A 21363-nucleotide genomic window follows, 5' to 3' on the forward strand; every position below is an offset into this window, starting at 1 on the left:
CAATCATGACTTCACTTTTGGGGAGCTGTCATGTCGTGCATCTTTAAGTACAGTCTATGGTCTGAACTGAAGTGTGTTCAGTAATGTGTTCCTGTAGCAAATCCCAATTAATTTTTGAGTCACCAGAGGAGAGGTACTGTGCTAGGAAGGAAGAAAGAGAGGAGAGAAAACAGTGGAAAAAAGATGGAGGGAGGGTAAAAACAGAAAATGAAAGAAATCCATAATTACAAAACGTGCAGGGGGTTGAAAAATGGAAAAGATTTAGAAAGACGATGAAGGTATCACGAGCCAGATAATTCTTCACATTTGAACCATGGAGGTCAAATCAAAGCCCAAATGACAATAAGAGATATATATAAGATAAAGTTTTAAAGATTTATTAGTTTACTGAAAATAAACCATGACGTGTTGCATTGGAAAAGCACAAAAGCAAAGTTCTCAAGCCCTTAAGTCTTAAAGCCTGCAGGTTTTCACTTGATATTTTCTGCAACATCCCTGCAGAATACTTTAGGCTGAGTAACTCAAGAGGCTCAGAAAAATCATAAATTTATTCGGAGAGTTTAAATGTGAAATCGAAGAGAGGCAACACGTTTAAATCTACAGATTCAGCCCTCGGGTCGTGTTGCAGAAGGCCAGCGGTGCTGGTTAGTGCGTTACTAGATGTGTGTGAGTTTCCTGCTGTGTTGTGCACATCTGCAGATGGATACTGAACCACACGGTTGGAGGACGGGGGGAGTTACACAAGAGGTCTTACCCAAACAGGCCCCTGAAGCAGCAGAGACAAAAAACGGGAGAGAGACAACATTGAAAAGAAAAAGAAAACCAAAGATAAAAAGCAGAAGTGTAGAGCTCGGCTGAAGAGTCAACTGTCAGCAGAGCCACATTGCTCGTGTGTGAGAGACAAGGCCTCTTATCGCAACACAAACACACACATGTAGGATTGACAGAAAATACAAAGTTTAGACACACTGACAAGTTTGCTGAAATAAACTTTAACATTTCACAATGCCAGCTGAGATTTATAAATAGAGCACATGACAGGAAACTGCAGGATGAGTGGGAAAATTCAACTGAACTGTCCTGAACACATTCACAAAAAATGCATAATGACGAGTCAGCAAAAAGCAGGCATTAAGATTAATGACAGTTGCTAAAGAAAATCTCATAGACTTTATGTTTATTGATTAATAGTTTGTTCAATAAAATGTCAAAAAAAGTGTATTTCAGATGTCAAACGCAGGTTTTCAAAAGCCAAAAAACTCTACACTGAAATGCCTTCTAACTTAGCTACAAAAATAAAAAAGAGCTGCTATTGTCTTTTCTACTTTTTCTCTTTAAGTCAATACCTGTAACAGAGGAATAATTTCCTGAGTAATGCTTCTTGCAGGTGGAGCAGCAGCGCAGCAGTGAGCATGGAGCAAAAACGTAAAACATCTTGTAGGGTGAACACTTAACGCAATAGTTACTGTGACGATCGATGTTTACTGCATGTAACTGTGTCACAATAGAGTAGGGAGGATGAAAATGGCATCGTGGGACATGAGGTCACTGTTTTATCATCGTCTCAGTAAATCAGAGACTTCTGAGACAAAGTGACTTCAGGCTGAGCCCCCTCTGTCTATTTCTTTGTAATCTTTGGAATGTAAATCACCTGGGTTAGTCAATATGGGATGTGTGTGTATTAGTGGATACACGGGCCTGGACAGCTTCATTTGGCAGAAAAACGACTTGTTCATTGCCAGTGTGTCCTTGTCATATAAAATCCCAGTCTGAAGTGGAGCACAATGTCAGCCAAGAACAGAGGAAAGCGGCAGCAGCAGAGAGAGAGAGTGGGGTTGTGTACCTATGGAAGCTGGGAAATGGAATCTGAATAGGATATTAAAATTGTGAACGGATAAGTGTTACCTCTGCCATGGAGGCTTTGTTTGCACCCCTGTCTTTTTGTTGGTTTGTTTGTATGTTCGTCAGCAGGATAACACAAAAGCTACTGAATGGATCTCCATGAAACTTGGTGGAAGGATGGGACATGGGTCAAGAAGGACATTGGAATGTTTAATGAATCTGGCAAATGTATGGGAGTGAAATCTATGTGTGTGCACCTTGGTGCGGCTTGATTGAATTCAAGGAGACTGTTGGTGGTGTGTGCTCTACCGAGTGCCATTCTATATTCTATAAAATACAATTTGCCTTATTTGTAATTTGCCAGGTGATGATCTGGACAAATGTGTGTGTATATGTGTTCTTACAGGTGGAGATTATTGTAAGCACGTTAATGGAGAACTCAACCAATAAAATAAAAGTGATTAGAAGTTGGTCAGCAGAGTCATTTTTGTCCAGAAGGTAATGATCCGGCCAGCTTCACAAAGTGAGCAAAGCCATTGAACACATTGTAAGAGGCAGACTGTATTATAGTAATGATGGTCACAGCTTGCATCTTTGTGACAGCCTAGTCTTGTGAGTGTGTGTGTGTCGCATCCTTTAAAACGGCATGATATCTTAAATTACGCTGTCCTGAGAACAGCCTGCGCCATACACACACACACACACATCCAGTGGAAAATATTCCAACACTGCCTCCCCTCAAATCTTCCTCCCACAACAAGCACTGATGAATCCCAATTGACCCACATCACCCATCTCATCTGCAGCCCCTTTAATCAGCCATCGGTTCCTTTGAATCGCAGAGTGGTTTCACTGGTGCCAACTTGCAAAAATAAAAAGCAATGAAAGCCCTTGTTCGGTCGATAAGTAGAAGGCAGCGGAGAGCTTTTGGAAGCGGTGCACTGAGCCAGATCAATGGCCCTGTGATAGCGTAGTGCATTATGAGAACGGAGCACAATCAGTTTTCATGCAAACTGTGAGGCATTGTGGACGTAATCGCTGCAGCGCTGGAAAGCTGAGGCGGTAGAAAAGTGTAGGGACGTGAAAGTGTCATTTTGCAAGTGTGTGTGTGTGTGTGTCTGTGTGAGAGAGAGTTAACAGTGTGTGAGTTAGTCCTGTAATTGACAGGGAGAGAACAGCATCTTCTCTCTCCAGCGCTGACACAGTATGGAGTTTAATGAGGCCTGGAGAGGCATGAAATGATGAAATGAAATCAAGTCTGTATCTGCACGTTCCGGCTGGAATATTGAATGTGAGCTGCCACCTGCACAATTGCTTTCCATCGCTCCAGATGCTCCCAGTACAATGGCTAGTTACGGATGACGACAACAACGGTGGCTATATGATGATTATGGCGACAATGACGATGACGCCTTTAACATTTTTATTATGTGGCTGAAAACTAACTGACAGACGATGTTGAAAGAGTGAAATAAGTGATTAGTATTGGTAGACAACCATTTGTTAGAAAGTGAAAGAATAAATGTCATATTCTCAGACATACTCTTGTGCAACCACATCTTGAAATCTTTTATCTGTTCCTGAAACCTGCTGAAAACTAACAGGGACAGAGTGTTTGCAGTCAGGGCCCTGACACTCTGGAACAATCTGCCCAAAGGAAATCTGGTCGGCTGGCACAGGACATCTTTAAGTCTCTTCTTAAGACATACTTCTATCAGAAAGCCTTTCCTAACTTTTCCAGAGATTTAAATTCTATTTCTTTTCTTTTCTGAAATATAATTTCTATTCATGTATTTTTATTGGTTTACGCTTTGGCTTGGATTTACTCACCAAATCGCTCCCATCTATAAATCTAATGATATCAAATCCACTACTTGTCTTTTTCTCCTGCTACTTTGCTGCCTATGTAACACGCCTTATGACAAGTGTATTATAGATAAAGATGACTATTATCATTATTATGTTTTACTGTGTGCTCCAACTTCAATAAAAAATGTAGGTAAGGATGATAGAATTGGGAAAAATTGCTCAATTTCCTACTCAGGGCTGAAATGTGCTTCTCTCTCACATTGTGAGGTAAAATAAGCAGTTTGGTTTATCGGGGAAGCTAAAGGCTTAGATTTCTGCTCACGCCGCTAATATTTCCCGCCTGCAGATGGTCACAGCTTGATACAATACCGCCACAGAGAGAGCAGAGATGATCCGGCCCGGCCAACTTCCTTTAAAGTGCTTTTTCATGGAAGAGTTCTTAAGAGTCAGGTATGAGGTAGAGAGTGAATCCACTTGAACTCACATCTTTTAAAGCTCCCCTGTGAGAAGATCTCCCTTGGGAGATTCAATTCATGCCGCATTGCGTTTGTTGCTCATCATTTGACTATATTCAAAATGTTCTTGTAGTTTTGGCTGTTACTGCCACATCTGTGCTGTAAAATAATTCAAGATACATGTCCATCACTCTAATATGACTGTATGATTGTGTGAAGACCAAGTATTGCATTTTTATTTGCAGTCTCTCTCTCTCTGTGTTGTCTTCTCTTCTACTCGCTCTGATCACATATACACTAAAAGATAAAGTTTGAAGTGGTGACTGAGACAAGGCCCATTAAGACGAGATGTTCCCCACCAGTCACTTCCAGGCCATTTCCAAGCTGCTGCTCCACACACAGCTATAATCCTGATTTTATAACAACAACATCGTCTGACAAAAATCACAAAACACAACGGCTGTGTTGAGATTTCAGCCACATTAAGATGCAAATGGCCAATGGGGAAACTCCCCTTCCCAAGCCAGCCAACCAATGGTGCATCACAACTCTATCTTTCACACACAGATATTCTGGTATGAAGTGCTGGAACATGAGCAGTCCAGCTAAAAAAAATACATTTAGATTGGAATATCTAACTTTTGATTCATTTCTTTAACGCTGTACGTAATGCTTCAGGCTGCAGTGTTCACATCAATCCTCTTACCTGAAAGGTTTGGGTGGCAGGATGGTGAAGCGCGTCTTCTCCAGCATCTTCCGGATCTTGTTGCGTCCTCCTGACACCGTGTTGGCCTTCATTTTCCTGGTGCTCTTGTGGTCCGTAGGGAACTCCATGTCCCCTGGAAGGTCGGGGATGGAGAAGCGGTTCCCTTTTTTCTCCTGGATCTTGGGAATATGAGGGACGCCATTCTTCTTCTCATGCACGATCCTACTGAGGAGCTCTTTGAAGACTAGAAGGATGAATGTGCAGAGAGAGGAGAAAGAGGATTGACCACCAACTCAAATGATTAGATAGGAGGTATTTGTGCAGTTCTGTGTGATTGAGAGCAAATCACTCACCAAATATGTTGGTTTTTGCCGTGAGAGAGAGGTGAGTGTTGGTTCTCAGGATGTCAAGAGCTTTGGAGAAGGAGATGTTCTCAAAGTTCTGACCATTGATCTCCATGATCTGAAACAAGGAAGATGTTCATAGCAGAGTTGAATTAAAAATGTCTGAAGCACAGGGACAGACACAGGCAGACATGGACCCTTGTAGGGATTTGTCTGGACTCTAGTTTGACTCTATGGGAACAATAACATTTCCCCCCTAAAAAACAAACTTTTAGATTATCCTCCACTGACATCTGAAATACATCATTTATATTCTGCTTCGCTTTCATGACATTAAGTTTCTGCACTCAGCAAATCTGTAAGCACCTAACTAAATGCAAGAGTGAAAAATGTATATCCTGTCCTCTTGAATAACACAAAGAAATGAGGTATGCGGCGGAGTGTGGCTAATGGCCAGAATTATTTGACCACATTCAATCCACACCACCTTTAGAAGAGATGAATCTGTAGTTTGCACTAATTAACATATAGAAAAAGAAGCAGTCAGCAAGAAAAAATGCTGTTTCAGGTAATATAGATCGTTTTAAATCATGAATGTGAAAGCATCGGACCTGCAACAAAGAATCAAGAGTAGGAACATGAGTAAAGTTGTATACTGTGGCGATTAGAGAGACTGCACCACGACCAAAAACTAATTTAAAGTGTTTGTCCATCAACAACATTAAGAGTAAGATAACCCACACCTAATGGTTCAGAATAAGATCAAGGAAGCATACACACCGAGATACTGCAGGATATAAGACTGTTCCATCTAGCAAGGATCACATATTTGGCTACTTGGTAGTTAGGTGCGCATATATATAGTTCCTCTGTATCTGTACCAGACTTTATGGAGTGCACTAATGAGCTGTGCTCTTTAAATAAGGTTTTTAGTCCATTTAAATCAAGTTTGTTTCACTCCACTGTGACGTTTGTGATCTTTAAGTTGTTGTATTAGAAAATGAAGCAGGTCAACTATTAGGGCCTCCCTTTACTGTATCTGCTTCCTTTTCCTAAATACTGACCAGTCTCCTGATTAAATCTCCTCTTACCCTAAAACTGGCCTATTCAGTGTCTTACTCTTCACAATGAAAATGCCCATTATGCAGTCAACCAAGTCCAGGTTTGAGGTGTATGAATGCTTTTGGACATTAAAGCTTGCTTTGGGCAGATCTGTGTCTGACCAACTTGCCACAAACACAATAAACGACTTGCTACAATAGTGATGGAGCAAAACTTTGGTTTATGAGTGAGAGTGAGGTACAACTGACAACCACACTGGCCCATAACCACTACTTTCAAGGGTTTCTCAGGTTGAAACACATATGGGCTTTATAAATGCTTTTCTCTCTAAATGAAAACACAACACACAACCTGAATACTTAAAGGGATGAACTGGCTAATTGCAATAGTGTAATTTTACTTCTTCTTCTCATTAAAAGCAGCAGAATTGCATCAAATCATAAAGCACCATTCTGTTTCATGGCACATAATGGTGCATTACGTCCTCTCACCTGATCTCCCCGTTTGAGTCCAGCCTCCGCAGCCTTGCTCCCTTCCTCCACCGACTCCACAAAGATGCCGAATCCTCTCTCGCTGCCGCCCTGCACGCTGAAGTAGAGCGGCGACTCCCTGGACGCCTTCTGCAGAGTGATCTGACGCCACTTAGCCTTGGCAGCGCACGCTATGTTCAGGAGCCGCAAATGGCCCTTCATTTTCTGACGAGAGAGGAAAATAGGAAAACGATGAGCATTGGGAGTCTTGCATTTAAATTGTCTTTCGTCTCCAAAGGTACGCAATTTACTTGTTAATGTAAAACAACTGGCAAAAGTCATCATGTTGTAAATGCATAGAGTTGATTTCAAAGCAGTTTGGTTTTGCATGAGAACGCAAATAATAAGATAATCGTTTTATCTGTTCTTATGAGACATTTTTTTTGCTATATAAAGAAGTTTTAATGAAATAATACAATTTAACAGAAGTAGAAGATTCTAGGAGCAAAATAAACAAAAGGAGTTAGTGTGTGAACTAATCTCTGTAAAAATGACAACATGAAAGACTTACTCTGTTGCAGCTCAAATTCATTAGAATAGAAACTAAGTAAAGATTGCTGTTTGAACTTACTGATACTTCTAGATTTTTTTCAAACTCCTCCAGAAAGCGTGTCATTGCCGGGTCACCCTCAAAGTCATTGAAGTGGTTGTTGACCCACAGCAGCACTATTCTCGTTACCTGTTGAGACACAACGAGAGCTTTATTCAGCCGAGAAACATGTTAGCACAGTTCCTGTAACAAGTTATTTTCAATCTCCCGTTCTTCAAAAAGACCTTGGATTATTTCACCGTGACCTGCTCTGAGGAGAAATTCGTCGAGAGCGCTTACTGAGCGGTTTTATTGTAGATGTTGGGTCAGAGGTGATTGTTAACAACATTTCAGGGCCTCAGGAACTGGTAGTTCTGTGTAGTGTTCAATGACTAGTTGTTCAGCAATGTGTGTGTGTGTGTATATATACATACATTATATATATATATATATATATATATATATATATATATATATATATATATATATATATATATATATATACATTTATACATATGTGTATGAAAATTTTGAATTTCAGCCGAATAAGAAAGCTGTTACTTTGAGTTTTACAAATGGTGCATTTATGTTTTTATTCCGTCCAAATAGCTCCATCCATCTTTATTTTCTGGGATGGTAAATAAATACATTCTACATTCATTCAACAGCAGGAATGATAAATAATGACCATGCACACAGCTGCAGAGAAAACACGTTAACCGACAGTTTATAAGAAGAAAGATGTAAATCAAAGAACATTCAGAAGCAATCATGTCTGCAAATTTACACCAGTGGCAACATTGTTCTGGGATTCGTAAAAGGTCAGAGCGGCAACCGATACATCAACACAGAGAATCAATCAATGTCCCCTTTCTCTTCTCTCTTTGGTTTTTCATCCCTTCTCGTTCCATATGTGGCTACTTCCTCGCTGCTCGTTCTGTACGGGATTAGATCCTGTTTAATGGAGCTGAAAATTATAAGCTTGAATGACAACCACATAAAGACTATTGACGGTACAAGACTAATCTTAGGTTAAAGCGGTTATGGACAATGGGAGTGTCAGGCATGAACAAATCGCCGCCGGGCTCAAGGACAGCTGAGCTGGCTGAACTTGTATTGATCGGCATGTGAGCGGCACAACACGTGAATTCCCATGAACGTGCATGAATATGTGTGGTTTTAGTCAGATAGAGACTGTTCCTTATACATGCAGATGACTGGCCGCGTGTTCAGTCAAGCATATTTCTGGATAGCGGGGGAAGTGGAGACGCTTTGTCCATCTTTATATTCAGCCTATGGTGCAGATACAAATTGGTGCATTTCTTCCAAAGTCAGCTGACCGCGCATGCCTGTTTGTCTTTCTCTTCTTGTAAGGACCCTCATTAACATAAAACATTCCCTAGCCCTTAGCACCAAACCCCAAACCGGAAGCTAAATCTCATCTTAATCATGGAACCATCAAACAGCCCTTCAGAGGAGGAGGACTAAATAAAATGTCTTCACAGCAATGGTTTAGAATTAAACAGGAACAGCAATACAAGCACACAAACACTCACCGTGTCCCGGAGACTGTCCACCTTGAACCACTCCAGCAGTTTCCTGCCGACCTCCATGGGATTTGACAGAAAGGTCCTGTAGGTCAGCAGGAAGTCTTCGATGTACGTGGGGTCGACCACCGACGGCTCCTCCACCAGGTGCATGATCAGACGCTCCGGGGTTCCCTAGGGTGAGAAAGAAACACACATATGGGCACACGGAGAAACACATACGGTGCACACTGATGCATGCACGTGTTGGACAGCTGAAATGACACAAGGGCAAACGTAATCTATACATGCACGCACACACACACTGAAGCCGCTGAAGGCACAAGAACACATGCACACACCGACTTGAATACATTATGTCAACATTAATCAGAAAAGTGACAAGGATATGGAATATAAAGATGTTGCTGTTGAACTGAAGTGTCATTCACCCATCGATAAAGTACACACACACGCACGCTTTTGATGCAGAGAATTATTGCTGTGGATTAAAGACCAAACACCTGCAATATCAGGGACTCAATTCCTGATTTGATGTTTACATAACAGAATTTATTCATAAATGACAGATGTACAATCCTGTTTTTGTTAATGTCACCAGAGCCATTTGACAGGGAACAGAAACCAGAGAGCCATCCACTTTTGTCTGACACAGACAAGAACAAAGCCAAAAACAGAAGCGGAAACGCTAACACTTGTGAATTGACTCATCTCCACTGGATGCGTTTTTTTGGAGCCAGCAGCCTTCCTCGGAGTGGCAGCCAAAATAATCATTCAGGCCCATTATCCGATCAATAGGTGTCTGCCTCAGGAGGCTCGAGGAGAGGATCAAAAGGCCTTTGAGCGCGTACAAGAAAATGCTCTGGCAAACACAAATAGTGCGAACGGTGCCTCTCAATAATCAACTAAGAACACAGAACAGCTGCATTGATGTTTTTTGCAGGATTCTGTGTGTGATTCATGATGATGGGACTCAAATCAAACTACGGCATTTCAGTGTATATAGAACACAATACTGGAAAAAGGTGAGAACTTAAATTTTCAGGTTTACAAAGTAATTAGAAGATTACAAGGGGATTAAATGTGCTTATTAGTTTACTGGTCTTAAGCTTAACTTTTACCTTAGCCCTTAAACCTTCCTTGTATCTCGACTTGGTGAGGACACGTTCCTGCACAAGGTTAAACCCCTACTTGCGTTTGAACTCATCCGTCCTTTCGCCCCTTCACACTTCAGAGGAGCAAAATGCTTCCTAGAACACTGATCGATCCCCAGCTTCCTTGAAATCTCACAACACGTCACTTTTGAAAACCACTGACCTTGATGACGATGTGTCCCTTCCTGGTCCCGCTGCGGTCCAGCTCGCGGTGCTCCTTCACCATCACGATCTCCCCCTCCTCCTCCACCTTGTGCATGTTCTTCTCCACATGGTTGAGGATGCGCCAGTAGTCCTCCTGGGCGATGCACACGAACTGGTCGAGGATGACATGGGGACAGCGTATGAACTTGTAGTAGAGCAAAATGCTGCTCCGCACCACAGTTGGGTACTCGGACAACAGCACGGAAGAGACATGAGGGTTTGTGGCGAGAGGCATGGGATGGAGCGATGGATGGAGGAAGGTCCACAGCACTGTTTCCCTCACTGACTAAATCAAATAAATAAGTATGGTCGTCCAAAATCCTCTCATCTACCCATTTTGCAGAAGTATCTTTTAACACAACTTCACACTTCAGTTAAACTAACTTCCTGTTCTGTCAAACTGAAGCGAAAGCGTCAAGACATGACTTTTCACTTGCTGCGCTTCCCTCGACGAAATAAAAAGTTTCTGCATTTGCCTCGCTGAGCTCTTCAGCTTCCTGTGTATCTTAAGACAGGAAATGATGCGTGCGGTGAGGGAACTGGGCAGTGTGGACAGAGAGACATCACAAGTAATGCTCAGTTTGTATACCTTTATAAAGTCATGAGCTCAATATGTCAGTTCTATATCAAGACTGGCTTTCAGTGAACAACCTGCAAAGACTATTCGCAAACACTATCAGAGAAAATACACTACTTCATGACAATGCACAATAGATTTGTCAGATTTGATGTATGTATTGCAAAGGCAATGCTATTAAAACTTTATATTTCAACCTAAATTCCCTTTCCAGTAATGGTTACAGTAAGGATGTAAATGCACATAAGATTCTTGTCGCAAGCCGTTCAAAGGTTAATGAGGTTTTTTGTCTATATTTCTCGTTCTTACCTGACAGTCGTCCCCCTTGGTGCGAACTTCTCCGTTCATGTACTGTTTGTCCAGGGAGGCTGAGATCCCGAAACTGTTGCCCATACAAAGAGTCTCCACTCTTGTTTCTGGGTGGCTGATCTCAACCGCCCCATTCAGGATAACATACCAGAGGTCCAGCTGCAGGAGAGGTGCGTGGAAACGTCAAAATAATCCAACATACAACGTCAAGCATTTAAAGTCTGCAGAGATTATTAATGCTCCTCTTTGTATCTTGTTATTGCTCTCCTTATAAACTCCTCTTGTATTCACAACAAACATCTGATGTGTTTAAAGGAACTATTCAAGCATCAGACCTGTAGCTGCACAAGAATGACATTAATGACATGTAGTTTATTGAGCGAATGACGTGTGTTGTGAGGGGTGTGTTTGACTGTGGCGGTGGAGACTGGAGAGGTTTTGTGTCTCCAGCGGTGGCTTTTGACAAGGAGATGCTGGCAGGCAGAATATAACATAAACCATTCATCCATCCAGAGTGTGAGTGAATGGCTGAATGAGCCCTGGGCCAACTCCACAACCATCTATTCCTCCCCATTGCATTTTCTCTCTCACCGTTTCCCGCAGAGAAAATCAAACTTCCCTCATCGCTCCTCATTTCTCCTCTATTCTTTTTTTCACGTCAGCCTGTCACTCTCATTCTTCCCCAGCAGTGATGAAGTGGTAAGAGGTGAGGCGAAGTAATCAACCATCGATATTTGTACACAAAAGTGCTCTAGATGCTATTTTCATGAAGTCCGCATACAATAAAGTTTCTCATTGCATATAAACAATCATATTTTCGTCATGAATATTTATGGAGGCCTGCAAAGGAAGGTAAGCTACTATTTGTCAACTTCACATTACATGGATAGAGAGAAAACTTGCTGGTTTCCCTTGTGGTCCTTTCTGCCATTTTCTCTTCCATTCTGTCCCCTGAAGCACTTTCTACTTCTGTTTGACCACTTTTATTCCCTACCTCACTCTCTTCTCTGAGCAGATTCATGTTCACTTGTGAGAGGAGCCGAGCTCTTCACTTTGACCTTCAACTTGAGTCCACAGAGAAAAGGTGGCGGGGAGGAGACCTGTCTGTCAACTGACTCGACACAAACAGTAGTGAGGCACATACATGCATGGCTATGTGCACTGCCTGTGCATGGATGCTGTCTGTATGGATCTGTCTCACTGAGGCCGATTTCTCATCCTCCTGAAGCTTTAGCGTCCGCCAGTTCATTGCCATTTATCACCCTGTCTGTTCTGTAACCAAAAAGCCATGACAGGGCGCCCGTCTCTCAAGCATGTAACTTAATCAATTAGCCGTGTAGCAGCTCGAGTGATTGACGGGGCTTTCACTCCGCAGCGACTTTCCATATGCCAGTATCTGTATCTACAGCTTTGGATAGACTGGAAGATGGTGAGAAAATGTGTGTGTGTAGAAATGGAAAAAAGATATGTCAATACATAGAACACCTCTGTTTTCCATTATACAAACATTTGCATTTTGCTTACTGCGAGTCACTGTGTGTGTGTATGTGTGTGTGTGTGTGTGTGTGTATTTTAGAAGGTTACATTACTTTTTTGCCAAGAAAGAGAAATTTAATATGCTTTAACTGTGATTACATTAACGACCCAATTTAGAATCAGCGTCTTCCTGAATGAATAAAGATAATAACTAATATAACTATCCTACTAAATTCAGTGCCTTAATGATGCAAAATATAATAATAGAAAAACTAATTTCACATTTCATAATTACTCTGTGAGTGACTAATCTAAGTGAGATATGCAGGAAAAGAGATTGTATCCTTAAAACCATTGTAATATCTCATTTCTGGATAAAATACTTTTTTTTAAAATAATTCCTAAACCCTTGAATTCATAACATCACTTTCAAAACTCTCTGTGTTTTTTGTAGAACTTTTACAGTCACTTCTGTTGCTGTGTGTCACTTGTCCAATCATACCTCTTGTTTGTTGTGCAGTATGACTGTGCCGGCCTGCTCCACTACCTCAAACACCATGACGCTGCACAAGTCCCTCCGCACAGACATGGTCATGTTGGCGAAGGCAGGCAGCTGGTGCATGAACTCCAGCAGTTGCTCTGTTTGGTGCAAAAGGGGAGACGGGAGACAAGAAAGACAAAAGTGAGTTCTTGTGAAACAGGTAAAAGACAAATACATATATAGTATACACTAATTTTTCCAACGACGACTACATGCAGCAGCAGCACTTCTGAAACAAACTGTGTTTAAATGGTTCCTTTTGAAAGCAAGCCATTCTCTCATAATTCACCAGAGCAACTGTCAACACCTATATAAAAAAAGTAAATTTGAACAAGAACAACTGTCCAGGATTTAATATAATAAAGAAAGAAGACTGTGCAAAGTAGAAATGTAATTTCAGTTTCATTGTTCGTGTAATAATCTCACAACCTCTCACATTTATCAGGCCTCTTTGGATGGCTGCCAGCCTTCAGGTTCCCGAATTTTAACACCTCTGATACCAAATGAGAATATCTCTCTCCAAAGATTTAAGAAAAGACTTCCAGAGTAACTGAGCGGGTAAAATAAAATGCAATTAAAACTGTGCTAAACTGAACTCTAGTAAACTTTATTAATGAAGATTAATGTATTTGGTTATTTAAAGATTTGTGAGTCCAGGTGTAACTTGGGTCCTCCCCTCTTAACTCCTCTCCTTCCTCTGAATGAGCTGTGAGTGGAACCAGCCAGTGGAGAAGGCCAGGCTCCCATTAGGCACACAGCAGGCCAGGCCTTTACAACTCCTCTCAGCTCTCTGATGTGGTCACCTTCTCCTCCTGAACCCCACTGGGTCCCGCTACGAGGTCGTCGCTCTGATTGCCTGCTTAAAAATATACCCTGAAGGGGCGGCGGTGTTTAGAGACCACGGTGAGGGGTCTTTTTGCGAGTGGTGCATTTGTGTATCTCCTCTGCGTGTGCTTACTGAATGATAGATGGTATCTGTGCGCTATCTCATGAACAAGGAGAATAATAATAGAAACCAAGGGTGCTTGTCACGTTTTTCTACCAAAGAAAAACGTGACAAGCACAAACATGTTAATCCCTACTTTTCATTTCAGCTCCGTCAGTTTTAATCTAATATAAATTTGTTGTTTTAAGAGGAAAAGTGGTGTCAAGACTTTTCAAGCAAATTAAATCCTGCTTTACAGAATTCAATGTTTTAATTGGACACAAAGGCAACAAAAGACTTGATTATGAGCAGCGCAGCGTTACACTGACCGATGTCGTCATCGTTGCGGTCGGCCGGGTCTTTTTCCAGACACTCCCGGACTAGATCTCGACCCAAAAGAGTGTCCGAAGCTCTCTCCAGGTCCTCATCCTCCTCCTCCTCTTCCTCGCTGTCCACCGCAGCCTCTGGAAGTCCAGACAGGTCCACATCTCCCAGCTCGCTCTCTGTGGCCTGGAGCAAAGTCAATGGGGGAAGTAAGTAACAGAAGCACGACAGAGGGAAGAACCCTACGAGGAATAGTGACTGATGGGAATGAAAATACTTGGGCCAAAAAAATATCTGCTTTTCAAGTAATATCTATGAAAAACTGCATCTTATGGATTTCTTTTATGGATTTAATGTTGGACTGGGTTTCATGTGCCTTAGGGCTTATTGACTCAAAAAGAACTATGTGCAGCAATAATGTGACCTAGAAACTAATACCGGAGTATTGTACCATGCATGACAAGATGGTACATAGTGTACCAGCTTGAACCATCGCTAGAGTAGACACTGGTGCAGAATGGCATCAAAAAGTAAGTTAACCATTTGCAATTATGTGCATGTAGGGTATGTGTAATTCTGTCATAAAATATGGTCAGATCTTCATCTAAGTTACGGCTGATAACAATTGAATAGGTCTGAGAAGTCTGACAAGTGTGGAGTTGTGTGAGTTAGAGCCACATCTTGAGTTTGACAAATCACACAAGCCAAAGATCTCAGAAGATTTGCCATTAAGAAATTGCATAAAGCTGGAAAGGCTCATCAAGTAATTTCAGATAAAATATTCATTCTTTAATAAGAGACAATGTCTATAAATGTTTGAGATCCAACAATATCTACTCTTTTAAGAGAACATCACAATAATGATGTTATCAAATTGCCGTTTGTTGCTTCACAGCTCAATTCCATGTCTCCCCTTTATTTAGCCTGACACACAACACATGAAGAATAACCTTGTGATGAGCAGCTGTATCGGTGACCCTGAGCTAAAAGCCCAGAGACCAGGTCCCAAACCAGAGGTGAAAACAGGCAGATATTTACATCCAGCGGTAATAATTCAGATGCCACTTTATTTCCCCCAGTACAGGACAGACAGATGGTTGGCAGTAGTGTGGTTCTAAAAGGGCATAGGGGCTTCAAGGTCATTCAGGATTTGAACCATCAACCTAGAGGTGAAAAGAGGAGTTCTGCAGTGGTGATGCCAGAATTGCAGGCCATCTGTTAGCTCCAGTATACAGCAATTATAAAGCAAAGCCACATTTTTACCTCTGTCTGTTTGCAATTATCTATTTAATTTATTTAATCCATTTTCATTAGGAAGCCAGACAGAGAAGTCTGTCTTACTCTCACAAAACGTGTGAAACTAAGAACACAAGGAATATTAAGTTGTGAAGTCACTCACTGCGATATATCATCATTGATATTTTCACTAGGACAAAAAAGGACAAATTTGCTACAGAATGCTGTTATATATATTTACATAGACCTCATGTGTTGTTGCTAAGGGGCAACTGGGAGATATGGACTGATCAACTTTTTTGGGGAACTCTGACTTTGACTGGTTATATGTCCTTTACTATAGGTCCCACATAAATGTTTCTCATATAATATTAAAGCTCTTTTCCACCTCTACATATACCTAAACATAATGTTATCCCCAATATAAAAAATAACATCATGAGTGATTATAATTGCAAAAAAAAAGAAAAAAGTACTTTAAAATCAAATTTTCACCGAAGTTCACCAAGACCTTCAGAAAGTTTGGTTTAGATTTATTTCAGCCCAAAAGTGTGATGATTTGACACTGAATGACTCTACTGTGCTTTGCTGAGGATCAAACCAGGATTTACTCCACAAACACAGAGGCATTTATATATGTGGATAGTAAATGTACCTACATTTTGTTGGTAGTAAATTAGTGTGGAGTTTATTGGATTTGGGATGTATTACTTGTTATAGCTGACAGGAACAAGTTCACTTTCTATCCTACACACAACAAGATGAACTCCCCAACAAACAAGGCAATTGAGCTCTCAGCTTCTTTGTAGATTTGGTACCTGGCCAAAAGGTTTTATAGGCTTCTCTGAGGGAGAAGGGATTAAGCTAATGGTCCATTCCAAGTTCAGGTACAGGTCCATACAAAGGTTTTCATAAATTAGGGTGGAAAGGCAATTTAGCAGACTTTTAAAGCAACCAGCTGCTCAGCTCTGTCCTCTTCTACACCAGATACGTTTAGTTTGGCCGGAGATGAGAAGAGACAAGCCAAGACAAGTAAAAAACATAATTCCCTGTCCAAATTAAGATGTAAACTCTGATTTTATTTTCTGTAAATTTCACACAACGACCTGTAGAGATTAAATGAACTGAACTTTGTGGAGGAAGATGCTCGTCTTTTTGAACTAGAACTAAAAGCACAAACCAAAAGCAGCACCTAGAGGAATCACATGCAGGAATAAATACTCCATATTTATTACCCGGCCCACAAGACACTCAAACCACATATTTCATTCGCCTCGCAAGTTGTTCTGCGGTGCAACACAAGTGCAAGATCTACATGAAAGTATTTCTGCTTCACCTCGGATTTATCGATTCTTCGTGGAAATTTATATCATGTATTCGCTGGGCTAACAGTGTGCAGAGGAGACAAAGGCCAAAAGTGCAGCGGTACTTTTTTATAGTTGCCAATTACAAGAGAGAAAAGACCACAGTGTCAGATAGAGGCTGTTAGGAGGTTGTTGCATCCTTGCAGTAAAGTGGCCTTCAATTTAATATTTGTTGGAAAAAGGAGGCAAGTGGAGGATGTGGGAAAAAACAGTGGTGCAGTTACAGCAGCAAAAACACAACCCTATAATCTCACCGTCCTTCACCACTGAGATATCTTTCAGGGCTTGTGCAAACCCAGATCATTCCGAATGCAGGATGTGCCCTTTCAGTGCAATTCCCCTGCTCTCGGAACAAGTTTGAGCCAAGAGGACACATTGTCAAGATCACGGACAGGAAAACAAAAGACGACAGAAGTGGATGATGAAATAAAGGAGGGAAAAGAAAGGAAAGGAGCGGCGTGATGTGGGAGGGATATGGAATAATAAAAGAAGAGAGGGTGAGTGACAGGAGGGGGCTGTAAAAGAGGGAAAGGGCAGAAAGGAGGAATATGAGAAGGGAGAACAGGAGGAGGCAGAAAGGCAGAATAAAGCGAACAACCGTGGGTTAAGTCAAGGTGTGTGAGGGAACGAGTCGGAGAAGCCCACCACAAAAAAACAGTGTGACGCATTGACAAGTCAGGACCACAGTGACTGGGGGGGTCAGAACTTTAAGACAGCTGTAAACAAACATGGAGCCGGGTCAGTGACGAGCTGATGGGATCAGAGCCATGCGATAAATATCTAATCTGAGGATGAAGAGATCAGGTCTCCGTGTTAAACGTCTGACCCCGGCCGACCAGACTCGCATCAATCCGCAAACACTCGCAGACAGACGGAGGCAGGAGGCCGGGTTGTAGCAGACAGTACAATGGGCACGAGAAAAGGTGGCAAAAATATCTGATTTATGCCGTTTTAGCCCACTTTCGACTGAATGCAAAGGTGACTTGACTAATACACTGCGTAATTAATCAGGCTCCTGCACTTTACTTTTGAGCTAACAAGCTTTTTATTCCCAGTCCCTTATCTCATCTAACTACACCACTACAACCTCCTGAAACCATTGACACAAGGATTTTCTTTAGGCACTAAACAGAAGAATTGCTTTCCTTATTTACAACAGGACCTTAAGTGGCTTCACGCAGGTAAAACAGAAGAAAAGTGGCATACTCGGCGTTTGTGCTCGTGCAACTTCCTGTAAAAGGGGTCAACATGTGGGCGGAGGGAATGGACATTTAGACAAATGGCTGCTGCAAATGATTTATCTCTGCCGACTGACCACTGCAGCCGAGGAAATTACACCTGGAATGTGATGTGTGGAGGAAGCAGGAGTAAACTCTGTGGCAAAAGAGGAGCGGGACTAAAGTCTGAACAGAGGGAGACCGAAAAATTCAACAATACCTTTAAAGTTGTTCCAACCTTGACTGAAATTTCAATTGTCTCTGTCAATATCCGACTAAATTGAAAAACTCTCAGCACCTGACAACGATTTGCAGCGAATACAGCAAATACCTCAAAATGTCAGTTTTTTTTCTATATTCTCTGTTAATTTGTCCAGTTTTTAATATCGTTGAATGTTTTGTTTGGTAAATCATGTGAAATGAGCAACATAATCATACGACCAATTTCTAAAAAAACAATAAGACTTGATTGGCACAGTGGTGTGTGGGTGGTTTTTCTCACCCTCTCACCCAATTTGCAGACATTAGCGCTGTTATCAGCCTCACTAAAACAAATCCGCTCATTAGTTTTGTGGCCGGCAGTGCCCATTGATCACAGCACCTCATTAACTTGTAACAAACTCATTAGTAGTTTGTAGCTTAAAGACCTCACAGGTTCCACTGATGAATGCTAACAATGCTAACAAGCTGGTTTCAAAAGGAAACCCCTCCCACCTACAAACACAAGCATGCATGCAGAATATGATATGAGGGCTGTGTGGAGGAGCACAAAAACTGAAGTATTGCAATCGAAGCCGAGAGGTTAAATCCAAAACAACCTGGATTTATAACAATTTTCTGTGTGAAGATGAGAAAATCAGCAGATCTGGGGGATTAAAATCATGAGACGACAACAGTCATCTTCTATTTGATGGATTACTTATTTGCGGCGATTGAAATAATTTACGACAAAGAGAGGCAGTTATTTCTGAAGCACAGTGAGTTTTTTTTTTTGAAAGCTCCAAAATATCACATAAATACAGGTGAGGCTGATACAGGAGGAGAGCAGAAGACCTCTAACGTCATGGCCAACTGGCTCAAGGACAAACTTTCAATCCTCTATAGATTCTGGGCAGGCTTCTTGAATTATAGTGAAAAAGAGAGCAGAGGCTTATAGAGGCCAGTATGGAACTATATGGTCCAACATTCCTAAAAAGCCCATACTCGAGTCTTAATGAAGTGTTTAATAGTAACACTTCACTGTATGGACACAGGGTCATGTATCAATTAGTTGTTAATGTTTTTTGCTGTAAACATCTATTTCTTTTCCATATTCATCTTCCTAGGTTTACTTATCTATAAAGTTCCTAATCAGGTGCTCTTATCTTTCTTTATTTCATGTTAAAACCAATAAAGATAGACATTTTCTGCATCAAGATAAATGCAGCCATAGAATAAGCTTCCTAGTTTGCCGACATTAAAAGAAACTGACAGTACGGAGAGCAAGGGTTGGAGCATGAACAATAAGGAAACAGATTTGAAAAAATAAATGACTTTATATTAAAATGAGATGAGTTCAAAGGTCTGCATAATTCCAATGCTTTCTCAAACTTAGGGAATGTCTTTGCTTATTTTAGGTGACACTGTATTGGGGTCTGCCAGTAATGCCAAAAATTGGATAGAAAAAAGGGATGTTTCTCGTCATTATTTGAGTGTGTCATTTGCGGATGCCTGTTATTCCATTTTGGATTAACCAAAACCTTGTGATTGACATTAACTAGATAACTGATGTACACTGGATGTCATATTACTTATTTTTCGCTGCATAGAACCCAAAGAACCAGACTGAGCGGAAAACCTGCAGAAAGATCGTTACAAACTCAGCTGCCCTGGTGATGTTACAGCTTCTATACCTGTAGCACACATATAGACAGACCCGGAAAGGTTAGGTTCATTTCCTGCATGTGACCTTTCTCCTGCTGCAGGAAGTGCAGAGGGAGACGCATCACCGGGATGCACGACCGATGCCCAATAATTAGCTGGGAGGGAGGTGGGCTGACAGATGAGTGACAGTGAGACAGACGGAATTGGAGCAAGTCAAGCTGCGGGAGAATCAAACATCAGACAGACACTTTTGCCAGAGACCAGATGTTGTCACAGTGTGGTGGTGGAAGGGTTACAGTAGACTGGGGTTTGTCATTGGATTGGACAGGCTTCCTTACTTTTTAGTAGGTAATGTAATAAGAGTGGCAAGGAAGATTAAAAACTTTCTTTTCCAGGCATCAAAAACTTTATTTTTCACTGTAAAACCAACAGGATTTTACAAAAACGCAATTTATGAGGCAAGATGTAGCCCAAAAAAAAAAGAGATGAAGCACGACACCTCAACAACCTGGATTGGATCCATGTTTGACATTGTACCAATACAATAAACTTCCTGGGTGAAGATGCCACCTCGACATATGTGACACAGAGAGAAAGAACTATGGCAAAAAAACTCACAGCAAACTTGAAAAACATAAGCTGGAGCTTTAGGAGGTCATATAAATATGATTCATATAAATATTCAATTCAATATCAGATATTATAGATCAAATAAAATAAAGATATAAGAAAGATAAAACAACCAATCCAAAATCTAAAAAGCAAAAACAGTTAATCAAGATATGAGGTTTGGTTCATACCTGATAAATATCTGATAGGCTGCTGCTCCCCGAGTCGCTGGCGATGCTGCATCCTGATTGGCTGGGAGGCATGTGCATCACCTGCTGGTGGGCGTGGTCTGTTAGGTGCATCTTATTGAGGTCAGCAGGAAGCTGTTCAGACAGACAGGAAGTGGCAGAGAGACAGAAGACGAGTTACATAGAGGTTGGGGACGATACAAGTTCAACAGAGGGAAACATACAGTGTGCTTCGACACACACACACACACACTTTTTTTCTAAGCCTGTAAGCCACAGCTGGTTTCAGATGTTATACTCGGAGATGATTAACATGAAGTTGCTGGAGGTGAAGACACTTCAGCTGAAATAAAACCCCTAAGACACAGAATGAAAGTAGTCAGTCAGGTTTTCAGTAATTATTTCTAAATGTGCTAGATGACAACTCACAGTCACACACACACCATCATCATCATGTGCAATCTTTAGCCATGTCAAACAACTTTCCAACAATCATTTAACAAAAAAAATCTACAAAATCACTAGATTAGTGACATGTGATTCTAGCAAAAA

General features: G+C 41.3%; 1 protein-coding gene across 13 annotated transcripts in view; it reads right to left on the minus strand.

The window, feature by feature from the left end:
• The window catches only part of rapgef6 (Rap guanine nucleotide exchange factor (GEF) 6), a 137328-nt gene that overhangs the window by 29575 nt on the left and 86390 nt on the right, over nucleotides 1-21363 (minus strand). For 7 of the 13 annotated variants that reach the window (XM_034607675.1, XM_034607673.1, XM_034607672.1 and 4 more), the window contains 11 exons: nucleotides 20815-20946; nucleotides 14340-14520; nucleotides 13047-13183; nucleotides 11069-11227; nucleotides 10142-10294; nucleotides 8834-8998; nucleotides 7320-7427; nucleotides 6710-6913; nucleotides 5166-5274; nucleotides 4813-5056; nucleotides 755-766 (listed from right to left, as the gene is read on the minus strand). In XM_034607675.1, the coding sequence (XP_034463566.1) occupies nucleotides 755-766; nucleotides 4813-5056; nucleotides 5166-5274; nucleotides 6710-6913; nucleotides 7320-7427; nucleotides 8834-8998; nucleotides 10142-10294; nucleotides 11069-11227; nucleotides 13047-13183; nucleotides 14340-14520; nucleotides 20815-20946 (1604 nt within the window). The remainder of the gene's footprint in view (nucleotides 1-754; nucleotides 767-4812; nucleotides 5057-5165; nucleotides 5275-6709; nucleotides 6914-7319; nucleotides 7428-8833; nucleotides 8999-10141; nucleotides 10295-11068; nucleotides 11228-13046; nucleotides 13184-14339; nucleotides 14521-20814; nucleotides 20947-21363) is intronic. The other 6 variants (XM_034607678.1, XM_034607676.1, XM_034607677.1 and 3 more) reach the window with 1 other exon arrangement.

This window comes from Hippoglossus hippoglossus, chromosome 14 (genome assembly GCF_009819705.1).
Source record: "Hippoglossus hippoglossus isolate fHipHip1 chromosome 14, fHipHip1.pri, whole genome shotgun sequence".
Lineage (NCBI taxonomy): Eukaryota > Metazoa > Chordata > Actinopteri > Pleuronectiformes > Pleuronectidae > Hippoglossus > Hippoglossus hippoglossus.